This window comes from Formica exsecta, unplaced genomic scaffold (genome assembly GCF_003651465.1).
Source record: "Formica exsecta isolate Colony F162 unplaced genomic scaffold, ASM365146v1 scaffold458, whole genome shotgun sequence".
NCBI classification, from domain to species: Eukaryota; Metazoa; Arthropoda; class Insecta; order Hymenoptera; family Formicidae; genus Formica; species Formica exsecta.
Window position 1 is genome coordinate 346,381 of NW_021851814.1, and position 22,286 is coordinate 368,666.

The 22,286-nt window shown below is 43.6% G+C and overlaps 3 protein-coding genes across 4 annotated transcripts; all 3 read right to left on the minus strand.

The window, feature by feature from the left end:
- Positions 1-3,049: 3,049 nt before the first annotated feature.
- On the minus strand, positions 3,050-5,681 carry LOC115240975 (tubulin beta chain-like). Its single transcript, XM_029816461.1, has 5 exons — positions 5,625-5,681; positions 4,868-5,332; positions 4,193-4,497; positions 3,713-4,010; positions 3,050-3,395 (listed from the first exon to the last, which is right to left on the minus strand). The coding sequence occupies exons 1-5, from the start codon at positions 5,679-5,681 to the stop codon at positions 3,177-3,179; spliced, it is 1,344 nt and encodes a 447-aa protein (XP_029672321.1). The 3' UTR covers positions 3,050-3,176.
- A 630-nt stretch (positions 5,682-6,311) lies between these two features.
- LOC115240976 (innexin inx2-like) lies at positions 6,312-9,400 on the minus strand. Its single transcript, XM_029816462.1, has 5 exons — positions 9,217-9,400; positions 8,850-9,001; positions 7,504-7,746; positions 6,831-7,126; positions 6,312-6,625 (listed from the first exon to the last, which is right to left on the minus strand). Exons 1-5 carry the CDS (start codon positions 9,395-9,397, stop codon positions 6,403-6,405), a joined length of 1,095 nt encoding a protein of 364 aa, XP_029672322.1. The 5' UTR covers positions 9,398-9,400; the 3' UTR covers positions 6,312-6,402.
- A 999-nt stretch (positions 9,401-10,399) lies between these two features.
- Positions 10,400-21,319, minus strand: LOC115240973 (cubilin-like). Of its 2 annotated transcripts, XM_029816459.1 has the most exons (5): positions 21,194-21,319; positions 20,599-21,018; positions 18,793-18,980; positions 17,131-17,345; positions 10,400-15,315 (listed from the first exon to the last, which is right to left on the minus strand). In XM_029816459.1, exons 3-5 carry the CDS (start codon positions 18,896-18,898, stop codon positions 12,892-12,894), a joined length of 2,745 nt encoding a protein of 914 aa, XP_029672319.1. In that variant the 5' UTR covers positions 18,899-18,980; positions 20,599-21,018; positions 21,194-21,319; the 3' UTR covers positions 10,400-12,891. The 2 variants fall into 2 exon arrangements, with proteins under 2 accessions (XP_029672319.1, XP_029672320.1); XM_029816460.1 differs by having other exon boundaries at positions 18,793-18,976; positions 20,599-21,283.
- Between the last annotated feature and the right edge of the window lie 967 nt (positions 21,320-22,286).

Consider the following 22,286-nt stretch of genomic DNA (forward strand, 5'->3'; position numbering starts at 1 on the left):
TTTTTGCTGTCTATTTTATAGCTCATTGTTATATATAAATTTTTACTTTATTTTATATCCTCTTTATATTTTTATCCTCCCCTTTTATAGATTAAGGGAACGTAACATGGATTTCTTATTATACGTTACGATATTATTATCGCATATTTTATATTTTTATTTCCATGTATATTCTCGCAGCTTTGCTCTCCTTGATAAATGCATCACTTTGCATCGATCTCGATACTTCCTCGATCGAGAACGAGTGGGTGTGTCAACTCGAGTGCTACTTCCGGGGCGAGAAATGAATCATCGCAACGAGTATGCAACGAGCTCGTAGAAACACGCTACATTCTTAGTTTATATTTATAACTAATATAGGTGTGTACATACGATTCAATTATTCATAGAATCCCGAGCGCTCGGAGAGATAATAATACGGGTCGCGCGCAAAAATATAAAGACTGAGTACTTCATTAATCGTAAAACAAACATGTTTATGTACTCTTTTCTGGCTCGCTTCGTTCAATGTCGTGTATCTACAGCCTTGCTGATGGCGATGGAATATCTTCGTCCTCATTGCAGCTCGCGCTTACACATCACCTTGTATACACCGCCTTGTAAACAAAGCAAACGTGAAAAATTTCCGCGTAATCAACGTTTATCATTCACTGTCTTGTCTTCTTAATAAAGTACACGCCACGTCATACAAATGCATGCACTTTTCGCCTTATAAAGAAACGCCTATTAAATCGCTCATTTCCGCTAAAAATTATATTAACTACAAAAAGTTTTTTATAAAATTAATTTGCAGAAATAAGTTTGAGTTTGATTTAAACTGATTATTCGCGCGTGTATATATATCGGAATTGAACGCGCAATTTGCTATATATCCTTTCACCAGTTATGTTTTTGCTGACTTTTTTCCACGACCATTTGTATCCAACCCTAATGGCTTACGATGCGATTAACTCGGCTGCGCGCTTCGATATCTGCCCTTACGTGTACTAGCGGAGGCATGCTTAGCTCAATCGCGAATTGGGGCTAACGAAGATAAATATCGGCGAGATATATCGCGAGTGAGCTAAAACATTACAACGCGCGTACGATATATATATATATATATATATATATATATATATATATACATATACGCGAATTTCCTTTATCTGAAACGCAAAATGTCGCTACAAGACAAACGGTTTGCTGTCTCGCACCTCCGAGCCCGCGGGCGATCGATTTTTAAAAGACGACCGGTCGAAGTGGAGAGCGATGCACAGTCGAGCGACGATGTACAATGCAACGCACGAAGATATGTATACACAAGCAACTCGAAAAGGATCGAATCCGTTAAGCCGTGGATCCCGTATCCGTTTTATGTGATACATGGCACACATTTTTTATTTATCTCGCCTATCGGAAAACATGTCAGCTCCTAGCGTTGTCGAATAAGTCCTTTCTCTCGCTTATCCCGTCGACGATAAGTGAACGCTTGTAAACGAGTCCTTTTTTTTGTCAAATGATAGAAAACGATATGACGATATTGCGTCGCCGAGAAGAATACTTTTTTCCTTTTTTTTTTTTCCTCTCTTATATAATTACGTACGGTCGTTTGCGACTGGGGTCATTAAGGAAGACCGAGCGGAGACGCGAAATTGCAGGAGGAGCCGCAACGAGGGAAAACTGGAACGCCGTGATCTAAATCCTGAGTTTATTAATGCGCCTGCATTATTATCATTAGTCATTCCCTTGCAAACCACACGTTTGCCTGGCAAAGTGTCCGACTTTTCCACCCACCCTCGCTTCCGTCGTGATTATGTAAACGCCCTCGCGATAAGTAGACAGATAGGTGTGGACAAACATATCTGTGCAGCTTATTTTCAAATTTCGTTCTAAAAAGTATATACTTAAAAAAAATAAAATAAAGATCACAAAAGCTCTTTTAAATATTACATATAATCTCAATTTTCTAGTACGGGTTTAAAACGGTTTTGAAAGTAAAGTCTTTAATTCGCGAATTTCCGAAATATATAGGATCGATTTGAAGATACAGGTGGAGAGAGTATCCTTCACGGACGTGTGCTCGACGATGGGTGTCTAAAGGTGAGCATCGCGCTTTGTTTTTCGCGGAACGTTCAGGGATGCGTGACATGGCGTGCTTTAACGCAGAGTCCACGCTCGGCAACCATGCGTTTACGCACGCTTGTGCAATTATTATTGCCAATAATGTTCCCGATCGAGCTTCGAGAATACGATCGGCTGTAGATACGACATCGACATCGGCAACGGTGATGCCGACGTGATGTACGGGCCTCCGGTACACGCGCCGCGCGATTTATTATGGCGCGTTATCGCGGTTTCGGGATCGTAAAAGAATCGCTCCCGGGCGTAGAATGGAGTTTCCCGAAATAAATCGCCTGATTTTTAGTTTACGGCCGGCTAAACGAAACGTATCGCGCGGACGAAATAAACCGCGTTTAACAAAGCTAATCGGAAAAACGCACATATATCGAGCATAAATCGTATAAAATTAAAACGCAATAGGAGTAGAGTAGACGATAAAATTTAATCGTGAAATATAATGAATGTGTCATTGAAATAACAAGCAATATCGCAAATATCGCACCACTTTACAAATGTAGAAAACATAGTGGGGGCGAAAAAGATCGTTTCCAATTTTTAATTAACTTAAGGCTAAAATCCGACCCAAGTACGTAAACCGATGGAGAGCGATACGCCATCGGGATGGTTTGCGCTACTTGAAGTGGAGGAAGTGGAAAACGTTTCCTCGATACGCGTATATTTCGCGTTATCTCTCTCGTAGCTACCGGAAAATTTATCCGGAAACCAGGCGCAAAGCCCAGAACGACGCGAGTGGGTTTTGTTTCGCCGTATCGTAGACGCGGTTAAGAGGATGCGAGAGAAATGAGCTTCTTACGCGAGGAAAATGGAAGAGAACCTTTTCGCGGTTTTTTTTTTTTTTATTTTATTTTATGCACTTTCAACGATAGGATACGCGCGCGGAAGACGAGGAACAACGAGAGGGTGTCGGCCGACGTTGGCTCGGCTACATATTATTTTACACTCTAACGGGACACCGGGGACGACGATATAACTATATAAAGAGGAGCGGAAAGAGGAAGGAGCAGGTGTACGCGAGCACTCGATAAACATCTTCCGGAGATGGGACAAGATCTTCACTTGTCTTCACCTTCGCCTTCCTCCTCCTCGTCGAATTCGCCCTCTTCCTCGGCGGTCGCCTCCTGATACTGCTGATACTCGGACACGAGATCGTTCATGTTGCTCTCAGCCTCGGTAAACTCCATGTCGTCCATACCCTCGCCGGTGTACCAGTGCAGAAACGCTTTACGCCGGAACATTGCGGTAAATTGCTCCGACACTCTCTTGAATAATTCCTGCGAGAATCAAATTTTCGGGGTATTTTAATGATATCGCTTTATATCGGCATATTTCGATCGTACTTTTGGATAATTTTATTTTTCAAGTAATATATTGAAAAAATATAAACCAAATGTCTCAAAAATATATCTCTTATTAAAAATTTCGCTACTTTAAAAAGAGTCGCGATTGAAAGTAATTCTATAAAGCTGCGGAAAAAATTGATCGATAAATTTTAGATTAGATTAAAGTTTTGAATAAAAATTGGCTTTTCGTATGATTAAAATTCTTTTTAATAAATTCTTTTCATTCCCCGATAAATCGATAAACGAACCTGAATAGCCGTGGAATTGCCGATGAAAGTCGCGGACATTTTCAGGCCCCGCGGAGGTATATCGCAAACGGCGGTCTTTACGTTGCTAGGTATCCACTCGACAAAGTAGCTGCTATTTTTGTTTTGAATGTTGAGCATTTGCTCGTCCACTTCCTTCATTGACATTCTGCCGCGAAACACCGCGGCCACCGTCAAGTATCTACCGTGTCGCGGATCGCACGCGGCCATCATATTTTTAGCATCAAACATTTGTTGAGTGAGCTCCGGTACCGTCAGTGCCCGATATTGTTGCGAACCTCTGAAACGTCAAACTTGAATTAGGGAATCGGAAGCAGATGGAAAATTACACGAGCAAATAATTTTTCTTTGATCAATTGATCGTACTAATTTATATTGACTTAGAAAAAAAAAAATCTCTCTTTAAAATTGAGGCTTTTTAAATTTAATTAGTTTTCGTTGGGAAAAGGATAAATTTAGAACCTAGAGGTGAGAGGGGCAAAGCCGGGGATAAAGAAGTGGAGTCGCGGGAAGGGGACCATGTTGACGGCGAGTTTTCTCAGATCGGCGTTCAGCTGGCCGGGAAATCTCAGGCAGGTGGTGACGCCGCTCAAAGTGGCGCTAACCAGGTGATTGAGATCGCCATAAGTCGGCGTGGTCAACTTGAGGGTCCTGAAGCAGATGTCGTAAAGTGCCTCGTTGTCTATGCAATACGACTCGTCCGTGTTCTCTACCAGCTGATGCACCGAGAGGGTGCAGTTGTAGGGCTCGACCACGGTGTCCGATACCTGTGCGTCGAAAGGAGGCAGCGATGTATAGGATATATGTAGATTGCAGAGAGAATGCACCTTTCCCGGTCGCGGTGTACCGAGTATACGCATTGCACCACAACGCGTTGTACGCGCGTTGTATTGTTCTATTAAGGACAAAAGGTTGCTTTCTGACGGGCGCTCTCTTTGTCTCGCATCCATTGTACCTTATATCGCGCGCGCATCGGAAAGCGTCTTTTGGCGTCGCGCTGCCGCGGAATACGTCCTCGATATTGTTTGATAATACGTAGGGCGTCTTTGGAAACTATTCCTTTAAAACGACTACACTAGATACGCGGATATAAACCCGGATATAAGTAAACAAAAAAAAATGAGAAAAAGTATATACCTTGGGCGAGGGTACCACGCTAAAGGTCATCATGATCCTATCGGGATACTCCTCGCGGATCTTAGAGATGAGCAGGGTTCCCATGCCGGCTCCGGTGCCGCCGCCAAGCGAGTGCGTGAGCTGGAATCCCTGGAGGCAGTCGCAACTCTCGGCCTCCTTACGCACGACGTCCAGGACGGAGTCGACGAGCTCGGCGCCCTCGGTGTAATGGCCCTTGGCCCAATTATTGCCGGCGCCGCTCTGACCGAAAACAAAGTTGTCCGGCCGGAATATCTGGCCGAAGGGCCCCGAACGGACCGCGTCCATTGTCCCGGGCTCCAGATCGACCAGGATCGCGCGCGGCACGTACTTGCCGCCTGTCGCCTCATTGTAGTAGACGTTTATCCGCTCCAACTGTAGATCCGAATCGCCGTGATACGTACCCGTGGGATCGATCCCGTGCTCGTCCGAGATCACCTCCCAAAACTATAAATCATCGATGAGATAAAGCGTCCCGTTCACGAATTCATGAAAATTTTTCGAAAATTTTTTTTCGGATATTACATACATTTAAAAATGTATCGCGCTAGGATAGGATAGTTTTCTCTTATTTTAGCGTGTCACGAACAATACATTTTTATCTCTGATTAATCTTGTTAAATTTTATTAGCCACAAAATATATGTATTTATTTAGAAATATTTGAGTGGTATTTTTACGCATTAAACTGATGGCGGTTACTCTTTTATCTGGAAATTATTCAAAGGATCGAAACGTACCTTGGCTCCAATCTGATTGCCGCATTGGCCGGCCTGGAGATGTGCTATCTCGCGCATGTTTGCTAGCTTTTAGCTTTGACTTTGCGAAATCTTCTCTTCGCTACGACAAGTTCGAGATGAAGACTGGTCGTCGTCTGTTTCCGTTACCTTGGAAATGCGAATGCTCGCGTATTCCGGTATACGATGTGACGCGAGAACGCGAGAACTGGGAGATAAAGCGCCAAGAGATCTTCGACGCGACAAGATTCGTTAGAATTCCGACGAAATCCCTAACCCTAAGAATCGTAACTCGCGTAATTTGGCTGAGGTGCAACTCGCGTTCCCATGGATACACGACGAGAGGAGCGTGTCTCGGTTCCGCTTCTGTTTCGGGAGACAATTGAATGCGCCGTTAATGAACAAAAGACTCATACCGCCGTATCCGCCCTCATCGCCCTCATTTCGTCGATTTCAATATAGGATGTCGAGAGGAAATTCGAACGCTCTCTCTTAGATCTCTTTCATCAAAAATCTTATTAATTTAAATACTTTAATAAATTTAGAATTTTTTAATCATCTTTAGTAACCTTTATTTCTCTTTAATAACTTGTCTTTATTGAAATCAACCAATTACACAGTTCTCTTAAATATTTCTCATTTTTTATTGCGAGATATTTATCAGAATGTGTGTGTGTGTGTGTGTGTGTGTGTGTGTGTGTGTAATATTTTTTTAAGGACATTGTTTTTAGTTTTGTAAATCGAATTCCGTGTAATACTACTTAAATCAGACCGAAGAGATTTAAACAAAGTCCGTAAAACTCTTGGTCGCAAAGGCTTTCGCTATCTCATTAACCAGCTCCCTGTACACGATGGGATTGACGTTTTGCGCAAGTTGATGCAAGAGGAACCAATCACCGAAGTGGAGTACTCGTACAACACGCTCAGCCTTAGATTTCTCGAGTACGCGAACCGCACCTCGCAGAAGGTACACTCTCGCCCAGGATTGAGAGAAAACTACGATTCTAGAAAAAGAAATATATTAATCGCGCGACATATCGATCCAATAATAATTGTGCGAATGAAAAGTATGAGTTATACACAATTTATATGATTTATATCGCGTTTCCTTTTTAAAAATATAATGCAAACTCGCGACTCGAATAAATCGTAATGACATATCGCCGACATATCGTCTGTTCCGCGCAGATGTCGACCAAACTTACGTACCTATAGATTAACGCCAAGCAACCGACGCCCGCGAGAAATACCAGCCAGAACCAAAGAACGACGAAAATTTTCTCGTTCACCACATTTAACGGGAGCACGCAAAGTGCGTCGTGAGTTTGCACGGAACCCGCCGGCCCGAAGGTGTGAATCGTGCATTTCGTCATCTTCGGAAACAGTCGCGCCATGGGATCGACCCTGTCGTAAGGATTCTCCTCTGTGACGAATGCGCTCACCGAGGGCCCGTATCGTCTAAACTGTCCTTCCAGAAATACGTCCAACAGATATATCTGTCCTATCTATTAATGAATATGATATATATATATATGAATAAAATATACGATTTTTTAAATATACGACTGCCGGTGAATTTGAAGACGATATTGATTTTTGCCATTACAAGTTTATAAATACCGCGATAAAGCGGTTGTATTTTTTTAATGCGTTAAAAGCTCTCAACAATGTATTTTTCTATGCGCGATACATCGGGGTTCGCGCGGCAGATGTTTCGATTGCATTTAATAAAAGGATCGAACCCAGGAATTAATTATTCGAATTTATTTCCGCGCAATTTCCTGTTTCTGACGTCACAATGCGCCGGTCGATTGATGGAGAATCCTTAAGTACCTTCGCAGAGCTAACACGAGGAAAACGTACTTACCGAACTTGTACTTACCGAATTTAAAAAGTTCAAGATCTCGCACACGAAGAAACGTATAGCGTAAAAGTTGTGACTGTGTAGATTTGTCTTGGTAAAATACTCGACGAGTCGTTGCTTCCTCTCCTCGGTCCAAACATCTCTCAGAAAGGGAGAGGCGAGATCTCGCGAAAGAAGGCCTATGGTGCCTCTCTCCCAGATGCCCCATAAAGCGCGTGGCATATAAAAAAGCATCGCTTGTAAGCCGAGAACGAAGCAGACCTATCGAATATTGAAAAAAAAAAATTCTTACTTCTACAATTTTTGTTTTATCCCAAGTTAAATTTTTATCCCAAGTTATGTATTGTCACGAAATGATCTAGAATATCAAAAAAGATTATAAAAATATTTATATATAAGCATATTATTCTCTAGAATTATTTTCTCTTTTACGAGAAAGGAAAAGCGAGAAAAGAGGAGATATTTTTATCTAATATAAAATTTTTGTTGTTCCTTTATTCGAAAGATATAAGTGTGTTTTTACTTTTCGCGCGATATTCACGATGCGGATCGCGCGATATACAAAGTGACGCGGATAACGGCAGATCTGCGATCTCTATTTCCATTTCCTCTTATGCCGCCTTCCGTTCTCCGGATGTTTCCTTCGCATTCACGCGTTCACCTTTCAGATTTCATTCACGCCCATGCAATACGTTTGCATGCGCCGAGAGCCGGGAGCGCCCTGACCATCGGAATGAAGTGCAATCGTTATCATGCATCTCGCGTACGAGTCGGTGTATGTATGTATGTGTGTGTACACTCGATACGAAAACTTATGCGATCGACCGATTCGAGCTCACGCGGGCGCACGTGTGTGCGTTTCTCTCGCTCGTTCAATTTTTCAGAGTGCTCCCATCGAAAAACAATTTAAGGATTTCTTTGACGAATTTCGAGGTCGATCTTTTCCTCGGCAAATTCCCCGGAAAAGTGTCTAACAGAGATATTTCGTATTCAATATAAAGACGTTTGTGAGCTTTTAGCTTTGAGAGTATATGAAATGGATAAAGAGACTTTGTTTCGATTAAATTTAGGATACTTTGATTTTTCAAAATTTGGCTTAGAGCTTTTGAAGAAGCTTAATTTGAAAAATTTTGTAAAATTGATAAAAATATACTTAAACCGCGGCAGAGAAAGAGAGAGAGAGAGAGAGAGAGAGAGATACATATGACATAAAAAAAATTGATAATTTGTCGACGTACGTATATCTTTCGATATGTAGGACTTTTAATTTGTCTCCTATCAATGGACCTATTTATCGATAATCTCGATCCATATACATATATTATCTCTTCATCTATATCGTAAGCGTTCTATATTCAACTGACCCACTGATAATATCGATGATGACGGGCCTCGTCATCTGGAAGAGCCTGTCCTACGCCAGCACTCGCTACACCTCGTCCAGGAATACCCTTCAGGTGTCGGGATACCGTGAACGTACTATAGATCCAGCAATACGCATTTACAGGATCTTTGTCTGCTAGGAAAAGATATCTATTATCGATAAGAAATAATTCTGACCGATGCAACGACGTAAAATAATTCGAAATAGATATCTGGAAAAACATTTTTAAGCATGCACTATATCTTTACGTGATATTTCATTTTTGCACCCTTCTTGTAACGAAAAAAAATTTCGAAATTTTAAATATATACACACGCAAAGCTCTAGAGGTTAGCAGAATTTCGTACCGATAGAACCATCGGTCATACAAGAAATCGGTTCACCGATATATTGCTTGGCAGTTACGAGAATGGTGCAAACGAGCAGCAGAAGAACGGTGAAACGCGAGTGCAGCCTGAAGACTACATTGTCAACGCGAACGGATTCTTCTTGCAGAAGGCATTTAATAGGTGCGAAGAGGTCCAGCATGGTTATTATCGCGTGTTCTTTTGTCTCGAGTTTTGCCGCGAAACAAAGCACAATAGAGAAAATTACAACGGGCGTATTACGAAAGAAAACGTTATTTGCATCGTCGACTCGAGAAGTCTCGTCCCGAAGAGTTTATCGCGAAAATATTTTCCGGTTCACCCATGTATGCAAATTAGAAACTTGCATATTGTTTTCTTATCATTTTATTTCGCTTACAAAGCTTAAACTCCTTAAAGCAAGCGGGTTTTTCAATTTTGGTTTCCTCCTAAAAAAGATATTTCAAAATTTGCAAAAATTACAGCGTGTACAGACATTTCTCAAAAAATTTAAAATTTTATAAAAAATGAACCCTTTCACCGATTCTCACTAAATTCAATATCAACCATCCACAATGATACTCTATCCATTTAAAAAAATTTAATCCAATATCTAAAAATTGCGAAGGTTAGAGATTGTACAATGTACATTCCATACATACATACATATATACAGATATTTTTTAGAAATATAATTTTTCGACATTTTGGAAAATTCTAAACACATTTTACATAGAAAACTGGAAAAAAAATTTTGTCACGGAAACAAAGCTTCCTCTATGAGGAAACAAAAAGAAGAATAAAATCTGAATACGCGTTGCGACAGAATTTCGTAAGAGCAAAGATTAAGTTACAGGTATCTGAAATTACGAATGACGTTAAAACGACGACCGATGAATTATTATGTACGCGTAAATCATCGAGTAACGATGCCGAAAACTGCCCAATTCGCCTAATTGGCCCGCGTTTAAGCATCGAGTGGACTCGTAAATCTTGAACGTAACGTTCTCCCTTATAATTTTTACTCTCGACGAAAGAAATGGCCGGGAGGAAGGAAGGTAGAAGGGAACGGAGGGGCAACAGAGACCTTCTCATTTTTAATTTATCGCATCGAATCCGTGCTCTCGTTCGAATCCTGAAATCTGTCGAAGGGGGTCCGCCGACGTAAAGAAAGCCACCTCTTTCCTCGGCTCCAAGGATGCTCTTTATTAGTAAAAAATATAGTAATTATGATAATTGTGTTATTATCGCAATTACATGTCGTAGTAAGATGATCGTTATACCGTCGATTAAAGATAGCTGCGTTATTAATAATGCACGCGCGTGATGCACGTCGCTCGGTCGTGTGCGTGTCGTATGGGCGTGTCTGCATGAATCTGTATGGGTTTGTATATGCGTGTGTGCGTGTATATCCACTATTGAGATTGTCGCTAAACCTACATAAATATTTCCCTATATACAAACAAACACGATTCTCTAGAGCGCGGCAGCCTCTCTAAGGCGGCGGGCCAGATTTGTTTCTTGTTTTAATCATAACGACGCCTTCCTCGAGGAGTGCCAACCAACGAATATCAGATTAACGGAATTACCCCTTATCGCTGTAATAATCGGCGATACATGTCTCGCGCCAACGCTCTCTCTCTCTCTTCGTTTACTTTTATATTTATTTATATTTCTTTTAATCTCTTAGCGTACCAGTTATTTCTAGAAAGCGATCGGCTTTATAAACCTCCTCTCCCTCTTCTTTCTTCTCTTCGCCTTATTATATACAAACTGTTTGCACTGTCGACGATCACATGCATCATAATAGCTGCATATTTAGTAGGCACGCTCATTCGGTGTCATAGAGTCCAGACATCTTGCGAGTCGGCGAAAAGAAATAGTAATTTTTCTCACTTTTTTTCCTTCTTCTTTCTTCTTTAAAGAGACTATAAAGTATGTGATTATCATTATTATTATTATTATTATTATTATTATTATTATTATTATATCTCACAACGGTCGTATTATATTATACTGGTTATATATGTACAGTCGCCGAATCTCAAGATGTTAAATCGACAAGGCGTGTCACGACCCGTCAAAAGTCACAATCTCTGATGAATTTTATCGATTCCCGTCGTTCCCGCCGTTTCTCTTCTGTATCTTAAGTCAATTTAATACTATCTTACTCGCGCGCGCGACGAGAGAGAGGGTTTTGTCTCTCTCTCGAGAGAGAGAGAGAGAGAGAGAAAGAGAGTTAACGAAGCAGGACAACTTTGAGCAACCGCTAAGAACTACATCTCGAAATCGAAATCTACGACGATCGGTTCGCTGATTTGCGTCTGTGCCAGCGACGGAGAAAATAAAAGCCCACGTCGCCTTTACAATAAATGATATTACAAAATTACAAAAAGATATAATATGATACGCGTAATTAATTTTTTTTTTTTCATTATAAAAAAATTAATGTATTATATTATATAATTATTAATTAATCGAAAAATAATTGTAGTCGTTTAAAACTTAATCTAACTTAATCTCTAATCTATTCCTTCTATAATTTTAAACTCATTATTTCAATTCAATTATATAACCGATAATGATGCTTTATAATTAAAGATTAAAGGAACGAGATATAATACAAATACAATTCATTAACATTCATACTATCTGTATCCCATAGATATCTCTCGCTATATCGCTAGAAATGAAAAGATATCGCCATCCGTACATCAGCAATAATCAGAGATAATCCGATTGTCACGAATCTAAGATTTCTCGCACGCGAACGATTCTATGGGAACGATTGAGACGAGGACTACATATCAAGTTTTACGCTTATGGCAGTGTGTGTAAAGAAGACGCGATGGTAATACAAGATGAATACAATGCGGCAGTGGCAAATACAGCTTTCGGTTAGAACTTGGTCGCGTCTGTAAGGGAGGATATTGTATGGATCATTAGCTCCGCGAAACGTGTGTAAATAGAAGATTGATGATGTGACGGACGTGGGGGTGAGCGATCGGGGAGCGTCACGTTGACAGTAATACGCGAACAGTTACCGCAACAGAGCGATAAGATTCAATCTTTCGCGATTAATGAGCAAACTCGATGTTTGTTAAATCCGAAAGCATCACATTGGAGAGATTATTTGTAAGCGTAATGTGTGTATCGGATTTGTCGCTGAATTTGGTAAATGCATCATCTCTCTTGCCTCAGCGAATTACCTCGAGAAAGAGAACACTTTTGAATACATTTCCCGAAAAATATAGAAGCCTGAGACACGATTGCATCAACGGAACTTGAATAAGCTTGTCTTATGGATTTGTTATTCTTCTCTAGAGATTATAGTTTTACCTACAATATAATGGGGAAAAATGTATTTAACCAAATTTAATATCGAAAGAGTCGACGAGTTAATGCAATCTGCTCAAAGACGTCCAAGCGACGTCTAAAAAATTACGACGTCACACAGATGCCTCTTACCGTTTCTATTTATAATCGTTTCTCGAGGAGAGAATAAAGCTCTCTCTTTTATTTATACATTCTACGCATATATAAACATGAGCGTACGTGTATAAAAAAAAAAAAAAATGACGTTGATTCCTCGCGAGAAACGACTATGAATTCGACTTGTATGTTCTTCCGTAGATCGTGCACGAATACTCGCAGAGGATCGATCGCGTCCAAAGGATCTTAGTAGGGTACGTGTATGTCCCTGGAGCGCGATTCTTGTCTGCAGAGCCTGCACACGGCGATGATGCACGCCAGACCCATGAGAATGGCCAGACCAGCACCCAGGCCAGCGCCCGCCCAGCCGGCTGGCCCGGCAAATCCGCCCCCGTTACCGCTAACGGGCCCGCCGCACGTCTCCATCGATTCGTCATCCGGCTCGTAGAGCGTGCCGTTGAGGATACCCGGTATAGGCAACCCACGATTGGGACAATTGACCACGCCGTTACACAGTAATCTCGTCGGGATGCATCCGGCGTCGCCGGGACACTGGAAGCCGCAATCCTCGAGAATTTTTCCGGTATTGAGGGCCCCGGAGCCGTCCCTGGGTAGATGATAGAGCTCGGTCCAGGCGATCTTGAAGGCCGCCCTGGCCGGCGCCATGGATCCGGTGAACTGCACGATCACAGCGGGAGATTCCTCGCCGTTGTCCGCGGCCGCGGCACCGCCCGGAACCGGATGATCCATTGGCGACGGTGCGATTTGCGCCGCCGATATGATCATTTCTCTGACATTGCTGACGTTCTCGCCGCAGATGCCGAGATACGGCTCGACGTTGCCCGGCAGGAAAATCTCGAGCTTGCCGTCCTCGCAGGAGCGCGACGCGAATTTGATCTTGTCGAAGTGCAGAAAGAGATCGCGCTCGCGGTTCACCCGTAACTCCCAGATGCACTTGATGGACCGGGGTGGCGTAACGTATCCCAGAGCCTCGTAATGCGGAAATTCGATTTCGCCATCGGTGGTGGCCGGCAAGAGGGCCGGTCCGCATAGAGGACTGTGCGCGAACTCGTATCTCGCTTCGAAGAGCGGCGCCGGGTACTTGAAGTAGCTCGAGGCCGCGTGAGCGCCGTCAACGAAAAGCTTCAGGTCCAATCTCTCACCCCGGGAGACCACTCGAAGAACGGGCGGCCGGGGGGCAGCCGGCGAGGTCGTGGGCGCCGGAGTGCCGTTGTTGTTGGAACGGCAAAGGCAGTGGCCCTTGATACCGTCAGGATTTGGCTCCCGAATGATCACCCGGTCCGCCCGATTGTCCCAGCAGTGACCACACTGGGCGTACGAATGTTCTTTGAAGTTGATCGATTCGATCACGAGGATTACTCGCGCGTACAATCGCTTGTCGGTGACGAAGCTATAGGTGCAGAATAAATCGGCGGGCGGATCGCCGGGTCTCTTGTAAACTAGAGTGTTGAGGGGCGATCGCAACCGACCCGATCGCAACTTCCACGAGGCGAAGATCTCGTCGCACTCGGTGCCACCTACGGGTTCACCGAATCTCGTAGCGTTGAAGAAGTCGTAATGGGCCCAATAGTAGAGCGAGCTACCAGAGTAGCTTCCGGTCTTGCTCTCAAATCGTACGAAGAGCGCGTTCGACGTCGACACGAAATCGTGCTTCTCCATCGGTTTGCTGAACGTGTCGCAGAAGGTCTTGATGATACGCGCGTCGTCCGGCCAGTCGGCGTCGTAGAGTGTCAAACTCTCGCCGCAGTCGCCGTCGTACGGTTGGATTGGCGACTCGATACGATTCACCCGGAAGCTGGGAAAATAGAGACGGGCGATCTCACCGGGTCGACCGCGTAGCAAGTAAGTGCAGCTGGTGTGCGGTGGGTACCAGTGCGCGACCGACAGGAAAATACCCTCGTTACCGCTGACGAGGGACTCGCTGTTCAGCAGCCAGTCGCAGCTGCCGTTCTTCACGCCGGCGGTCTCCACGTGACCTGGCCAGTTGCCCACGTTGAAGTGAAAGCCGGTGTTTAGCAGCGGTCCGGCCGGCGACGACACAAACTCCACGTAGAGATCCTCGCTGGTGCCAATGATGCTATATGGGAACTTGCCCATGCCACAAAACGTGCCGATCACCGGACTACTCTCATTTTTACCGTCATACACGCGTATATAATCGTACGGGCAGTGCTCCGAGCCGGAACTAATCGGTCGCATCGGGCACGTCATGATATTCTCGCATCGCTGACCGTCGATGTTGAACTCTTCGTTCTCGATATAGAGTTTGATAAAGGGCAGCCGGGTGTTTAGACGATATTTGCAGTGCAACGCCCGCGGATAGATGCCTGGGTAAGCCGGGCTCTGCACGTAACACGTCTGCAGTCGGCAATCCTTAAACACGCGCTCGCAGTAGCTACCAGGCATGATCTCGCCGCGACGATTCGGATAAAGCTCGGGATGCTGACCGTATCTGAGGTACACGTCGAATTGCTGTTCGGCACGCGAGTCGAAGCTAAAGTACGTCTGATCGGTGAAATTGTCAGCGTGAAAGATCACCCGTACAAAGCTGGTCTCGCTAATGAAGGTCTGCGGTTGTTCGGACTCCCCACAGTAAACGCCCGGATCCTTGCGATTGCTCACCTCGGTCTTTGTATTGCCGTCTATGATCTGAAACACGGCGCGGTGAAAAACGCGCGCTAGGTATACAACATTCGGGACAATCGATCGAACGTAAGGATTGTCGCGTTGACAATCCAGGACTCGATAACCCAGTTTACCAAGGTCCCATTTTTAAGACTAGAATATTTAAGACTAGAATGCTCTAGCGAGTAAAATAATTTTAGACAATAATCTTTAATGTCCCGCAAAAAATATACAATCGGTAAAAAATTATTTTGCGACTAAAATCTCTTTGTATCGCCATGGATTAAATCTAAAGGACTGGTGTAAAATAATTTTTTGCGATCGATCAAAAAATGATTTTACCATTTACAGTAGATTTATTCAAATCTGGAGCAAATAGCGATCCTATGAAAATCGAATAAATTGAAAGAAATTGATAGAAATTTGTGTGAGAAACAACTTATGCAGAGATGGAATAGAAATTTGTATAAAATTGATCCGTAAATTTAAAAAATAATAGAAACTTGTATAAAAGAATAATCGTGGAAAATAATCGGTCTGTAAAGATGCACGCTTCGCTTTCGCGTTTCGAAGCTTACAACCTTGTGCAAAGAGAAACGTATCTTACTATTGACTTTTCATCTTTTTTATCGATGCAAATTTGAAAGTCGCGAAAGAAACGGAGGGAAAATACGGAGGAGAATAGAGAGAGGCAGAAAGAGGAAGAGAGAGAGAGAAAGAGAGAAAGAGAGAAAGGAGGGAAGAAGAGAGAGGTTTACAGCGTCACAAAGATCAATACCTGATACCGAAGTAACTGAGAGAGGTGGCAGCAGGACGAGTGCGCCCGCGCGCCCTCGAAAGAGGCAGGTAGAGGGCAACGGAGAAAGGGGAGGGAATCACTTATCACGTTCGTCCCTCTATACGGGAATGTTCTAATTCGCGATGTTGATACGGCTCTGCACCTGTCCCAACGCAGAAACTAAATCTAGGAGGATATCCGCCGCCGATAATTCGCAACGGTCTTAACACAAATCCGAGATCCGTGTTGTGTATCCTCTTATAAGACTACAACGTAACAAACTCGTAAATTATCTCGTCGATATCTGCAAAATGTCTTCGGTTTATCGTTTATCTTTAAAATAAAAGAACTTTATGAGATGACACGATGAGATTTTATACCCGAGAGAATTCTTTTTTATTTCAAAGTAATTAAATCTCAAATTTTATTTAATCAATTTATTAAATCGACGCTACAGAAATTTAAGAAAAGATGAAAAATGTTGATAAGTCTATATATTAATCGATGAATTTTGTCTTTTTGTATTGTATTTCGTTTCCCGTAGATATGGAGCACGCGCTCGTGTTTAATTTATTTTAACGTAAATAGACCTATACTCTTCGGTCAGTGATAAAACGGATTCGATGACACATCAAGCGTAATCAATTTCAGCATTCGATCTATCATCTATCGTGACCGCGATTGCGTAACTCATGGATTTGATATCCGTTTCCGTCGTATTGTATGCGGATCCCGCTGTATTTGCACGCATTGATTCGCGACGCGATGCAAAGAGACACGAGCATCATCAGCATCTCCCCGTCTCTTCCCGGCTACGTCGTATCCAACTCGAATCGAAAGAATAATCGGGGAACGCTATTGTCGAACCGAAATTAAATTCCAACGTCCGGCTAATTGGCTGGATTCTCCCTATTCAATTAATAGAAACGCGGATCGAGAGAGGGAGAGAGGGAGAGAGAGAGAGAGAAAGACGAGTTCGGCTGCACCATTCGGGCGTGTCATCCTGAAATTAGGATCTTAGGTGTCTCTCACCCTCCTTAGACAACGAGGGATCCGCTCACCTGCAGATAACCGCCGCTGCACGTGGTGGCGTTCTCCAGCACCCCGACCTTAAACTTCTTGAAACGTACTCGCAGAATCCAGTCTCGGGGCGTCCCGCGAAAGGCACGGAAGCGGTACCAGCACGATAGGGGCTTACCCCAATTCGCTGGGGTCACCGCCGGACTCGACACATCCTCGTAAATGTCCACCGTTTTATTGCAGTGGCCTCGGTCCGCTGAAATGCAAGCGGTTAGAGCGAGAAAGAAGGGCTACGTGTGCCCTCTCCTTCGCATCTCGCGCATTAGAGTGTATCTTAATCTCAATGTTAATTAATCTAATTATAAGCGATAATTTTTTTATCTATTATATTTTAATTCATTATAATGAGAAATATCATTCAATAATTAGAGTATACATAAAGAATATTTTCGCAAACATTAAAATTGAACTTTCGGAAAAAAATATATTCTTTGATTAATCTCAAATGGGGAGAGACTTTCTTTTATCGTGAGAAATTAAAAAAAAAAAAAAAAAAAAAAAAAAAAAAAAGGGGAAAAAAAAAAAATTTCTCGCGAGGCGAATTAAAAAAAAAAAAAAAACAGTGGTAAATAAGATAATCTCTCGCGATATTTTTACGAAGAAAAAAAATTAGAGTTGGTCGAAGAATTTTCTTTCTATTAAGTCTAACGTCGCGAAAACGTAAGATACCCTATATTCGCTGTATTAGAACCGTGATATTTTTCGTTGACCCGATTGAACGGGACACAGGGGGACAACTTGGAAGGGACGATAAAGAGGACGCGGCGGAGAGTAAGGAACGACAACGCGCGACACAAGTTTCGGCCATGTAATCGATATTCGACCCGCTCGCTAGATACCTCTTATAAAGAGGTAGTCTCGTGTTACGTATAGCCGGGCTACCTCCCGTTCGTAAATCACCCTTCCACAAAGTATCAACCCTTCGTTCGCGCGACCACCGCCAATATCCAGGACAAGTAAATTCTCCTCTAATGCGCAACGATTGAGATTCGAGACCGAGTTGTTACGCCGATAATTCGATTTATTAACCGCGCGACGGGCTTGCGATAATTGCTGGTAACTCGGGGATAAGTAACTGCCGGGATGAGAGATGAGTCTTCATTAAACCGCGCATCATCGGATTCGAGTGCTCGCCTAAGTCTTTCGAGATAGGAATTGATACCACTCGCTCTAAATGAAACTTTCCCGTGTGGCAACGAGACTGATTTTAATCCGCTAGATCGAATTAGAGATTGAAAGCGGAATAACTGCAGAGGATTATCCTCGACAACTATACTACCGTACGCTTGTATCATATGGTATAGATACGAAAAGATAAAGCGTGTCAATCGAGAAAATCGCGACAATATAGCTGTACATGTAACATGAGAGAAAATATTTTTTTTTATCGCTTCTTTTTCTTTTTTATCTGTAGCTCGAATGTTTTCAAAATGAGCCGCATAATTTACATAAAATGGTTGAAAAATAGGTGATTACTCTCGTCGGATAAAAATAAATTATTAAGGCCACTGGAAATGATCGCGGTGTCGGATTGCGTTTGCCAGGAATAAATATAGAGGGTCGGTCTTTCCCGCTGGCCTGGAAATTTGAACTCGTCGGTATTATATTCCCCGGTCTCTCACAAGCCTCCGGATTAGACTTACCTCTGCGAATGGCAGCGGGACTGGGGGTGGCCAGAAGCAGGAGGAATATGGCGAAAAATCCCCAGCCCCAGCTACCGAGGAGTACCGGCACAGGCATTCGAAGCATTCCCGGGACAAGTGCCGAGGCTGTCAAAATACCTCCGCTACTTCTCCTCTTATCTCCATTTGCTTCCCCCGTCGAAAACTACCTATGCACACACGCGTACGGAAAAGTTCGTTCTTATATATAATAAAATATATATCGTTGGTTAATTATTTCTATGTCATTTCGTGTCTCGCATTGGAAAAAGAATGCAATTAAATATTCGCACAAATTTTTTAAAAGGACATATCGTTTTATACGAGAAGGAATATGTGTACACCCTCTTTTTTGTTGCGGCAGAAAAAAGATCTATCGTATTATCATTAAAATAAATCGAGAAAAGATGTTTGATTCAAGTTTTCTATTTTAGATATTGTTCGATCATTTCCATAAAAATTTGTGGCTCGGTTGCTCTAAAAAGGAAATTATATTCCAAATCATTTCGAAGGCGAAAAAATTTCTCATATTTTGCACGCGCGCGATTACGCTGTCCGCTTCCCGAGAGTAATATCTCTATAACATGAGTTGCGCTTGATGAAATACAGGCGCAAGTACGGGCGCAACGCGTTATCATTTCCCCAAAGGACAATAAGGGACACCGCATGGTTTGCTAGATGGGTCGAGCATATGCCGGAAGGATCTCGTTCGTACGTTCGTGTCGAGAGAGCGGGGTGATAATTGGTTAAATCCGCGTTGACTGTACTATCGACAACAGAGTACTTCACCTCCGGAATTTTCTCTCCCTTTCCCGCTATGCTCTCCCTTTTCATTCACCGACACTTTCCTCCTCCTCCTCCTTTTTTCCCCCCGCCTCCAACCTTCTCTCTCGCTCATCTCCTTTTGCATTCTTGCGTTCTATTCATTGTCTCGTCTCTCGAGAATTCAATATTTTTTTCCGATACATATATATGAACATATATAACATCCTTAACAATTCAGAGATCGCTTTCTCAACACAAAGATCTAAAATATTGATAAATCTTTCGCCGGATTATGAATAGTATCGGCTTTCAAAGGGCCAAGGTCGCGAAAGATTTTATGAATTTTCAGATTCCGCCGGCGTACGCGAATCGAATAAGGGCAGACGCGTGCCAAAAATGTCAAATAAACTGCGCTCGGTTAGCGCATCAGCAATTTAGATCGCGCGTTGATTACGCGCGTGTATTCCGGACGCGCGTTTCGCGGGAGTTAAACAAGCAACGACGATTTCCAATTTGCCGATATTTCGCCCCCGACGACCGTGATTATTTCGTATTACTGTCCCGGGACCGAAAAAAACGTTCGGATGCGCGGGACGCATACTCGACGAGCACGCGATTTTCGCACGATTTAATCGCGATTGCAGCAACAGTAATACATACATAAATTCAGTAAGAATTCGGAAGCTTTCTGTTTTTTTTTTTTTTTTTTTTTCTAACATAACATTCTCTTATCGACGTAAAGGACAAAAATTACTTGATATTAAAATATTCAATTTTTGTAGAATTAATTATTATATTAATTATTATACCTGACGTGATATATCCATGTAACTCGAGGGAGAAACAGCATCGAGAAGTTTCAAAGTTGAAATAATAAAATAATACAATTTCTTCTTAAGGATAATCTTAGTTAAATCGTTTTACATGGAACAATGAAAATCATTTTCTCGGTATTAGAATAAATAAAGAGGATAATCTTGCTATTAACCCCGATTAATGGAACATGCACTTTCCACCACGCACCTTTACCACAACATGCTCCCTGGCTACCGATCTCTCTTCGCGAGATAGCTAGATCCTCGAGCTGCCGATCGAAATCACCGACGCGGTATCCTCCACGCGGGTCCCATCGAGTATGCCATCTTCTCCCTCATCGGATCAAGCGAGGATTTCCAGGGAGGATCGTAAGGGTCCCTTCGAGCGAATCCTTGCGAGAGCCAGATTTATATCATCGTCATCATCCTCGACCACGTATCGACCACGACGTTGCCTGGCACAGTTCCCTCCGCGATTCTTGACTGCGCACTGGCGCACATAGAGCCGACAAACGTCCCGTCCGAGGATGCTGCTCGCGCGACTCGGGGGATTATTCCCCGAAAGGTGGACCAGCAGCCACTATTAAGAGGCGTCGATTTCAGTCCGGCACGAGCATCGTCGTCGCTGCTGCTGGAAGCAGCGCGTAGATCATTAGCGCGTCATAACACGGTGCGTGGAATCGAAACTCTCGGAGAGATCAAAGAGCGGCCGAACGGAAGTGAGGGAGGTGAAGAGAGGAACCGCGCGAAGGGAAGAAAAGGAAGAGAGAGAGAGAGAGAGAGAGAGACGAGATGATACGCACGGGTACGAAAAAGAAAGCACCGCCGTGCTTCAGTCAGGCTGCAAGCCAGGCTGCGAGTCGACTGCTGGTCGGAACGAAAGCTCGAAACGTGTGGCTGACGGCTTAACGTCCGCCGATCGGAGCTGCGGCGGGTCGAAGCTTGCGCAAGCTCTCTGGCGTTCTCTTTCTCGCTATCTTTCTCCCGCGACATCGGCATGGCGGAACGCTCTTTCTACTCTCCCGTCCTCCCTCTCTCTCTCTTTCGCTCTCTCTCTCTTTCTCCGATCCCTCTGTGCCCCGTTTCGCTCTTCGCTCTCCTACCGTTTACGATGACTTTCATTGAACCGCTTTTGTCCCCCTGCTCCCCTATTTGCCTTCCCTCCCCCCCTTTTCCCACCCCTCTTGCGATGACCTATTGCACCTATTGCTCTGCCCTGCGTCCTTCTGCGTTATTCCGACCCTTCTGCCGACTTTTGTTGTCGCCTCGTTTTTTCTTTTTTTTTTTTTTTTTTTTTTTTTTTTTTTTTTATCTTACCGCTTACGACCGTCTTTCTCCCTTCGGTCAGGGCAATCGATAGGCGTGTTAACGCGCATAGCGTGCTTATCGCGCGAATTTAGCGCTTCCGCTCCGTGAACACGCATGCAAACAGCCCCTATATTAAAAATAAAAGCCGCCACCGCCACGACGCTGCGACGCGTCGCAATTCACACCTGACGTATCGATTTACGACGAGAGAGGGATGGTGAACGGGGAAGGGGCGGGTTATCCCGTGTGCGAGAGTTTTGCCGGGGGGAGGGTTCCTCCGTTTATCTCGCTTCTAGCTTACCGAAACCGAATTCCGCGTACAATGTCGACGAGTTCAATTTTCCAGATTGTAGACACGACAAAACCGTACCTCGCGCGAATAAACATCGCGAGATCGTTCCCCCCTCCTCACCCCGACACGTCGCAATCAAACTCCGACGAAATTACAGCCCCCCAAACGGCTTTCGCGATCACCCGTTCTTATTCCCCGACAGAAGGTCGTCTTCGAGAGGGCAGCTGCGACTGTGACGTGTCGGGGTTCTACATTAATCAAGCGTTGAAATAAACTTAACCGAGGTAACGCGAGAG

Coding starts and splice junctions, on each gene's coding strand:
- LOC115240975 (XM_029816461.1), bottom strand. CDS start 5,681: ATGCGCGAGATAGCACATCTCCAGGCCGGCCAATGCGGCAATCAGATT. Junction 4,498..4,867: donor GCGTGGTACCCTCGCCCAAG/GTATATACTTTT, acceptor TTCGACGCACAG/GTATCGGACACCGTGGTCGA. Junction 4,011..4,192: donor TTTGCCCCTCTCACCTCTAG/GTTCTAAATTTA, acceptor TTGACGTTTCAG/AGGTTCGCAACAATATCGGG.
- LOC115240976 (XM_029816462.1), bottom strand. CDS start 9,397: ATGCTGGACCTCTTCGCACCTATTAAATGCCTTCTGCAAGAAGAATCC. Junction 7,747..8,849: donor ATCATCGATATTATCAGTGG/GTCAGTTGAATA, acceptor AATATTCGATAG/GTCTGCTTCGTTCTCGGCTT. Junction 6,626..6,830: donor TGCTTGGCGTTAATCTATAG/GTACGTAAGTTT, acceptor TTCTTTTTCTAG/AATCGTAGTTTTCTCTCAAT.
- LOC115240973 (XM_029816459.1), bottom strand. CDS start 18,898: ATGCTTCGAATGCCTGTGCCGGTACTCCTCGGTAGCTGGGGCTGGGGA. Junction 17,346..18,792: donor TCCCGCTGCCATTCGCAGAG/GTAAGTCTAATC, acceptor CTTGCATTTCAG/CGGACCGAGGCCACTGCAAT. Junction 15,316..17,130: donor GCAGCGGCGGTTATCTGCAG/GTGAGCGGATCC, acceptor GCCGTGTTTCAG/ATCATAGACGGCAATACAAA.